The 9,423-nt window shown below is 30.5% G+C and overlaps 1 protein-coding gene across 1 annotated transcript; it reads right to left on the bottom strand.

Moving 5' to 3' along the window:
- Positions 1-2,139: 2,139 nt before the first annotated feature.
- LOC132055931 (fasciclin-like arabinogalactan protein 4) lies at positions 2,140-4,011 on the bottom strand. Its single transcript, XM_059447958.1, has one exon. It carries the CDS (start codon positions 3,839-3,841, stop codon positions 2,591-2,593), a length of 1,251 nt encoding a protein of 416 aa, XP_059303941.1. The 5' UTR covers positions 3,842-4,011; the 3' UTR covers positions 2,140-2,590.
- Between the last annotated feature and the right edge of the window lie 5,412 nt (positions 4,012-9,423).

Raw genomic sequence — 9,423 nt, 5'->3', positions numbered from 1 at the left:
CCTTTCTTTTACTTTATACTCGCATTATTGAATTTGACAATTTCTGAAAATTTGTTTACTTACATCTAGGCATTTCTGTTACATTATATTCATACTTTACCGAGCTCATGTGTTTAAAAAAATTTGTACTAAAAAGATTTTTAGGTATAATTTTAAAAGTTATTTAGTCTAAAACTAAGGTTAAATACCACATTTAACCAGCATAAGCCCTCAAAACAAAAAATGAGTGCATAATTTAATAACTATCAAAATGAATTTATTTTTATCTATAAATAAAATCACACGCTCACAAATTCACAAAAATATGAAAATATTTTTTGATTTATGATTTTTGCAAGTTGTAATTATCCTACTTTATCATCTTAGTTTAGGATATTGAATCACTTATGTCCCTTTGAGATTTGCTAATTTTTCTACTTAACTTTCTTCCTCGTAAATAAAGTTTTCATTAAAAATCATCTAATTATGTGATGAAGAAACTTTAATAATTATAAAACTATTAATAACATATCATTACCCTGTAAATACACTAAATATAGAAATGTATCATTCATGTTAGTACAGATTAAAAATAATATATATATATATATATATATATTAGTGATAGAGAAGGTGGAGATTGATAAAAAAAAATAATTCTACCCATACTACACTGAGCCCAAAAGTGAAATCACTAGAAGCCCAAATTGGATCGGGTGCAACGTGGGCCAGATATTTAATTCATTACGATTGACAGATTGAGAGCTGAATAACAACTTTTTGCACGGATTGTGCTCTCGTCTTTAATTTTTTCCCCTCATACTTTTAATTTTTTGTCCCTGTCACTTTTTTAATGAAAATACTCAAACCTGCTTTACTCTCCATCATTTTTGTAACATTTTTATCTTCGGAAATTGATTTATTGCCTCGCTCGACATAAATTGTGTAGGAACTAAGTTATGCGGTATAAATTTTGTAGTATTTTTCAGATTATGTTGAGTGTTGAAAGTTTTACCTTATCCGACATAATTTGTGTGGATGTTATGATACCTATATCGAAGTTACACGTAAAATATGCTTAGTGAGATACCCGCAAGAATGACTCAGTTGGTTAAGCATGAGACTTCCATAATGAATGTCTCAAGTTCAAAATCCCCTATCTAAGTCAATAGGGACTTCACATTATGGATTTAACTGGGTATGTTGTTCTCAGCAGAAATTAAATACTGCCCAAAAATAAGGAATTTGTGCGAATGACCTGCTGAATAATGGCTTTGCCTAAAGGTACGTACACTACATACAAGATCAGTCCAATGGAAAACTGCCATCGTCAAGTTACCCGTACATCTCTTTCACCGGTTCTGACATACCTTTGTTCCATCACAAATCCAGACAGATTCTTTTGTTTCCTGACGACCTCCTTTTTTGTGTGACCTAAATATAGACTCCCTAAATATATCTCCTTCCATTTTCCAACCAAATGGAAAAATCCAAATACTGAATTTGTTAAAATAAAAATAGTTTTTGCAAACTCTTGTTTGTATGTGCTTATTATTCGAAAACAAGTTTAACTCTTCACATACAAGTTCACTAAAATTGTTTTTTTTTTTTCTTATAAAAAAAAACAGGTTTTAAATTTTAAAGCGAACGCCACCTAAAAAGTTTTAAAAAGAAAAACCCACATAAAATGACCTAAATAGCGTCTTTATTCTTGGGAGTACTGCATTGCTGAGATCAACAAGTGAACATTGCATACAGCTGGGTGGTAATAACAGCTAAGTACATTCCACAAAAGGTCCCTATAACATAATTTCAGTGCATCTTCCAACACCTCCACAGAGATGTACTTTTTCCTTTTTCTGGGTGTTCAGTTAACATAATTTATAAAGAATAATCAAGTATTGGTATTTCCGTTAAAGATCCAATATTTCAGCAAGAGACTGGTCAATCTTATACCATTATGCAGTCCAGCTTTTTACATGGACTATGACGAAGGAAAAGTACAGTGAAAACTCAGCTGTATTTTCTCAACTCCACCTGTGAAATTAGTTTAACCATCATTATCTCGTGCATGAATTGCTTGGCTTAATTACAAATCTACAAAGCACAAATATCGCAACTTTATGCTATAAATAATAATCAATGCAGTGTAAGCTAAAATTCAATGCCAAAACTTGCACTTTTACACAAATCATAAATTGATTGGATCTCTTTACATATTACAACCGCATAAACGAAGATAAAAATAAAATAAAATAAACATAGAGAAGAAAATAAAAGCGAAAATCCATAATCTCGGGTTCGAGCCCGGATTTGGAAAAATCCTTACTAGGGAGGCTTTCACCTTCCCATCATGGAGCCCTACACACGAGTCCGGATTTTAGTCTGCCTCCAATGCTGGTACCGAACACCGGGTAAAAAATTAAACAAAAAAAGGGGTGGGGGGTGGGGGAGCAAAAAATTGGTCTATCTTGACCTAAATTATTTCCACAGAGACAAAAAATTAATTTAGCAGGGATAATGGCTTCTTTCCGGTACCATCCAAAATTCAATACGCCGTGTGAAAAATGGAAATGACAGGAACCCAAAAATTAATTACACGATTTCACAATTAATTAATTGCCAGTAGATAGAATCCTATGCACCATAAACCCAAAAATACACTTACTACACTTTCCCTATTCACAGACGACGTCGTTCTATCCTCCAATCCCGGCGGTGAAGATAAATGGCTAGCTGCTGAGTCATCAGTATCAGGCGAATTCACCGGCGATAAAGAAATATCCGGTGGGTTAGCTAAACTTGGTTTATTTACTTCAATTGGTTTATCCCCAAAATATTCTTTAGGCAATAAAACCGTAGACACCCCAAATATCGCAACCGGGTTTTGATCAAACACGGTTCGGGTCACCGACGCTTTAACAAGCCCGGTTTGGATCGATAACGACCCGTTAACTCTAGATATATTGAGTGTAAAACTTCCAGCCCCGTTTTTCTCTGTTGCTAATGTTGGTTGAACAGGGTTCACTATAGATTGGAGCGACCCGAGTGGGTAGTAAGAATGTAACACGTGGAACCTTAAAACATCTGCTTTTTTCTCAGCTGGTAAAGATTGGAACATCATAGATGATGACAGATCTGTAAATGCTTGATCTGTCGGTACAAACAATGTTATTCCAGCACCCCCTTCGTAATTCTCAAATTCCTCTTCTACCCCTGATGCTGTTAACATTGAAGCCGCAACATTGAAATTATGACCATCAATAAGGGTCTTCGTTATGTTAAGACCTAAAGGAGGACGTGTTTCAGATGCCATTAAATTAAACCCATAAGGAACTAAAACAGAGTCAACAGTGAAAATAGAGATATTATACGGAAGTGTCTTCACAAGACTGATAACAGTAGCATTAGAATTGGATGAATGGATAGTGATGGCATTTGAAGTCGGGTCACGGGTGATATTAACCGACCCGAGATTGTTCGGGGCACGACCCGTTGCTTGGAAAAGAGTAGTGACGAGTTTTCCGGTTGGGGGTATGAGTTTAAAATCAGGCCAAGAGAAGTATTCGAGTAAGACATGGCAACGAATGACGTCAGCAAGATTGTTAGGTGAATGATTGTTGTTTAAGAGATCGGAGTTGTGAAGGAAGGTGTTGGGTACGACGAGGAGGGTGACGGAGGAGCGGGGTGCTAGATCGGCGGCGACGGCGGTGGTGGAGAGGAGATTAGTGAATTCGGAGATTTCAGGGTATGAAGAGAGGAGATGGGTGATGTTAATGGCGAAAATGGGGATATGGGAAGTAGTGGATAGGAGAAGGAAATAAAGAAGGGTAAAATGGGAAATGAAAATTGAGGTAGCCATTGTTTGTTTCTTGGTGTGGAGATGGAAATAGAGAGTGAGGGAAGTGAGAGAAGGTGAAGGACTGAACAGAGATTGCACCCCCTTGAGTTTCTAAAACCCAACCCCCTGAAACCCCCGTGGGGTTGATGTGATGATGATAGTGATGTAAATTATTATATTCATTCATGTTTAATTATTTAACAGGATTTTTAGGAATCATAATTATAGGCGTGGTTGGAGAAACTGATTATTTTAAAGATTCTTTTTTTTTTTTTTATGAGATGATAAAACTGGCTTGTAAGTACAACAATAACAATCTCAGCGTGGTCTTATAAGTGGGGTCTGAGAAGGATGGGATGTATATAGATCTATGTTTACATCAAATCAATAAACGTATGACATGTGTAATTAATGTGTATATTCACTTTATTAAATCACAAAATAATCTTAAGTTGCATTGATTGAGTGTAAATACCTACTATATTATAAGCAATTGTTTATTAGTAAAAATCAAGCATAAGATGGTCACCAACTTGCGGCTTTTCGCACTTTTAGTTTAATCAAATATTTTACTATTATTTTATCTTAACATTTTTTAAATTTTCAAAATTTCTTTCCTCAAACAAAATCCAAAATCTTATCTTCCTCTTCACTCTGTATTCATCGTTCCTCTTTTCTTTACAAGAACTCTTCAAAATTTATTATTTTTTGTACATCAATTATTTACTGATAGCTTCAACACTTCTATCCAACACATAACTGTTTATTTATAAAATTATTTTATTTTCAGCATTTAAAACTTATCGGATATTTATAATTAGCTAATCCAAACAGGTTCTCATTCTAAACTCTATCACCCATAAAATAATTTATAAATTTTTATGTAACCTGTATAATTGTTAATTAGATTTGCGCAATTTAACATGGACAAACAAAAGCTATATTAAGCTACGTGAAGATCATCTTTTCTTTGCAATCAACTAAACATACTCCATTTTATTGTGCAAAATTTGATGCTGAGATTATTTTTACTACAGGAGTAAACCAAACTATAGTTTCTATTTCTATTATATATATATATATATATATATATATATATATATATATATATATGTGAAGGAGGGACTAAACAAGTCAAAAAAAAGGGACTAAAAACACTAATATAATAAAGTTTTACCTTTATACTTAAAAGCTTTATAAATTGTACACGCAATGAATGCTTGTACTAAAAGCTATATAACTTGTACATTTTAATCGACTATTTTTTTTATTCCACGTAAACGTATGTTATAATACTTAATATTTATTATCCTCTCATGTATGGACGTATGCACTTATTTATTTCCTCCATGCACTTTTACTTGTTCACTTTTGTCTTTTCACGTTCTTTAAGAATTAATAAATCCTCGCTTTTTTTTTATATTATCGAGGACTCAATATTATGTTGTATTTCCGAATGTCATTTATTTGTTTGTTCTAAAATAAATATACTTAAAATATTTATATTTTAAAATAAGATATAATAATGTATACACGTATCAAATAATGAATAAAGTAAATTAGTCAAATTATAATTTTAATTTTCCGACACGTATTTATTTTCAAAAATTAAAAAATAGCATTTTTACTTGTTCACTTTTGACTTTTAAAATGTAAAATTTCTTGCCGAATAATTATTCAAAATTTGATAAAAAAAATAATCATGTATATATGTACGCACATCAATTTTAATTCTTTTAAAAAATATTTATTTCTTCCGTGCGCAAATTACAATGTTATATTAATCGTGTTTTGAACATAATATATAGTCTATATATATATTCACTATTCGACAATTACATTTTTAAGGATTAATAAATGAAGTAGTCATAGTACCGAATATTTATTAATTTTTATTTAACATGGACAAACAAAAGTATACGTAAAGATCATCTTTTCTTTGCAATCAACTAAACTTCCATTTTATTGTTCTGATGCTGAGATTATTTTTACTACATATTTATTTCTATTATATATATATGTGAAGGAGTGCACTTTTACTTGTTTTTTAAATTGACTTGTCACATGCTTGTACTAAAAGCTATATAATATTATTTTAATCGACTATTTTTTTATTCCACGTAAACATATGTTATAATACTTAATATTTATTATCCTCTCCGTACACTTTTACTTGTTCACTTTTGTCTTTTCACGTTCTTTAAGAATTAATAAATCTCACGTGAACACATGTCGAATAATGTATACACGTATGCACTTCAATTTTAATTTTCGACACATATTTATTTCCTCCGTGCATTTTTACTTGTAATATTTATTCTCTTCTCATGTAATTAGACGTATATTTCAATTTTAATTCTTCGACACATATTTATTTCTCCGTGCACTTTTACTTATTCACTTTTGACTTTTCACGTTCTTCGAATAATTATTCTCTTCTCATGTATATATTATGCACTTTTACTTGTTTACTTTTTACTTGTCAATTTTAAATTCTCTCTCATGTATACATGTATGTACTTATTTATTTCCTCCGTACACTTTTACTTGTTCACTTTTGTCTTTTCACGTTCTTTACGAATTAATAAATCTCACGTGGACACATGTCATAATACTGAATATTTATTCTCTTCTCATGTATAGACGTATGCATTTCAATTTTAATTCTTCGACACATATTTATTTCCTCCGTGAATTTTTACTTATCCACTTTTGACTCTTTACGTTCTTGTTGAATAATTATAATAATTATTCTTTTCTCATGTATATATGTATGCACTTCAATTTTAATTCTCCGACACATATTTATTTCCTCCGTGCACTTTACTTGTTCACTTTTGACTTTTCACGTTCTTTAAGGATTAATAAATGAAGTAGTCATAGTACTGAATATTTATTCTCTTCTCATGTATACACGTATGGACTTTAATTTTAATTCTCCGACACATATTTATTTTCTCCGTGCACTTTTACTTGTTCACTTTTGACTTTTCATGTTCTTGCTGAATAATTATTCTCTTCTCGTGTATACATGTATGCACTTCAATTTTAATTCTCCGACACATATTTATTTCCTCCATGCACTTTTACTTATTCACTTTTGACTTTTCATGTTCTTTAAGGATTAATAAATGAAGTACTCTCTCCGTCCCATATTACTTGGCCACATTACTTATTTTTTCACATTTTTTAAGAATTAATAAATGAAGTACTCCATTCGTCCCATATTACTTGGCCACCTATACTTGACTTTTCATTCGTAATTAATAAATATATGTCTATTTTTCTAAAAATATATGTCTATTTTTCTTATTATATATAAACGCCAAGGTGGACGAACACATCAACAATAAGTTGTAACAAAAGAATCGAAATTGTATAGGACTAAAATGTGTACATTTTTAAATTGAACATTAATTCTACCTCTCGTGTGTTTACTTTTTAACGGTCCGTAGTGTCTTAATTGTCCTTTCATTTGTGATATATACTCCCTTTGTCTCAATTGTCTACATTTGACTCGGAACAATACCTTTTTCTTTCAAATCTTGTTCTAAATTAAAAATATGTATAATATAATAAAATATCATTTGAATCTCTCTCATGTAGGATATTTGAATTGTCAACTTATTAAGTATACATAACCAAAATAAGACAAATTTAACAACAATTGAAAAATTAAGGAGAAAAAATAAGAGGAAAGGAAAAAAATATAGTTACTCCCTCTCTCTCTCAATTTAAAAATATACGAATCATAAAGACTAACACGACGTTTAAAATCTAAGATAGACTTTCAAATCTTGGGCATCTAAATTAAAAATATGTATAATATAATAAAAATTATCGTTTGACTATTTTTATTGTTTTAATCATGATTATAAACTTGACATGTAGGATATTTGAATGTTTACAGCAACTTACTAGATATAAAAAGCTACTATATGCACGTATTATAACCAAAATAAGTGATTAAATTTAACAACAATTGAGAAATTAAGGACAAAAAATAAGAGGAAAAAAAAAAAATATAGAAACTCACAAATCTTTAAAAAGAATCGAACCCACGCATGCGCAGAAGTTTAAATCCTTTGCAAAATATACTACTAAAGTCTTAATCATAAATGCCTTGTCAGGCGTACTTGGCATAAGAGTTTGGATCCGCATAACTTTGATAACTAAAGTGAGGATAATCAAATTAATCATGGTTAGACAAATTATCGGGTTCTGAGAATCACACGTGCATACTTCTTCTCAACCCGGAAAAAGCATAGTTTGCTAGTCAAAGTATAAATTTGTGCAAGAGCATTAAACAGTCCAAAAACACTTGGTTTTAAAAATTATAGCACTGTCCTTTTAGGCTACTATTTTTATTGTTTTAATCATAAATTTCAAATTCATGAAACCAACAAATAACAAGGGCACCATTTTAGTTCATACCCGAAAAGAGGTTCTTCTCTATAATTGAATCGTATTGGCAGGCTGAAGTTTACAGCTCAACTTATGGACAATAGTGCATTTTACTATTATAAAAGCTACTATATGCACGTATTATATTCAACCTTTCTAAGTAATTGTGATTAAAGCTCTCTATTAGTCAGTAGTAGTAGCTGTAATGAGAGGTTACCTTTTTATGTATGGTTATATAAACAAAGTGCACCGATATCTGGACCCCATACACACAAACTGGACCTACACGAGGCAAAAAAGTGGACGACTAAGTACGAGTATTGATTTATGGTTCATTATATTTTCATGAATTAAGTTCAGGGCCGGCTTTAGGAGGAAGCCACTAAAGCGATTACTTTAGGCCCCCAAACTAGAAGGCCCCAAAATTTTACTTTATATATTAGAAAGTTATGAATAAAAAAAACTATATTTTGTATTACTTCTCTTGAAATGTGATAGGTTATTGAAATAGATAATTCAAATTTTAAACTCTTTTCATTTCCAATTATATGATATTCTTTTCTTTTTAGTCAGTCCCAAAAAGAATGATATTTTTCATATTTAATAAAAATCTAATTTTAAACTTTTAGTTTTAATCTTAATAAGATGATTTATATGTACAAAAAATTTATAACTTGTTTTGGACCACAATCTTCAAGAATCTTTTTTTTTTTTCTCTTACTTTGTGCCCGGTCAAATACCTTCACATGAATTAGAGAGTAATAAACCTTATGCAATACATACAAATGAACAAACTGATGCCGACTTTGACAATTTTAAAAAGATGAAGTCTCTTTAGAATTGATTAGTTCTTATAAATAGTGGATTAAACCATATTTTTCCTTCAAAATAGATTTGAGTTATTCTAAATGTATGAAATTATTTTGACATCTACTTAGTGATACAAAATTGAGATTATTAGATTATGAGAATTTATAAAAATATTATCGTAACTGCCAATAAATGTTTCTTATACAAATTATTTTTTAATTTTTTTGTATAGAGTTACTAAATATCTCTAATAGTGCAAGATAACATATAACTGAGTGAATATTAATCAAGATAGGTACAAGATGGTCCATATACGATCTTTAAAAAAAGAAAAAGAGAAAGAATTAGAATAAAAATATATAAATTTTATTAAATAAATTTAAGGCCTC

This window comes from Lycium ferocissimum, chromosome 5, assembly GCF_029784015.1.
Source record: "Lycium ferocissimum isolate CSIRO_LF1 chromosome 5, AGI_CSIRO_Lferr_CH_V1, whole genome shotgun sequence".
In the NCBI taxonomy this organism is placed as follows: Eukaryota; Viridiplantae; Streptophyta; class Magnoliopsida; order Solanales; family Solanaceae; genus Lycium; species Lycium ferocissimum.
Note: the sequence above shows the minus strand (reverse complement) of the source record. Positions and strands in the feature narration are given on the sequence as shown.

What these genes read in the sequence shown, in the direction of transcription:
- LOC132055931 (XM_059447958.1), bottom strand. Translation starts at nt 3,841, where the DNA reads ATGGCTACCTCAATTTTCATTTCCCATTTTACCCTTCTTTATTTCCTT.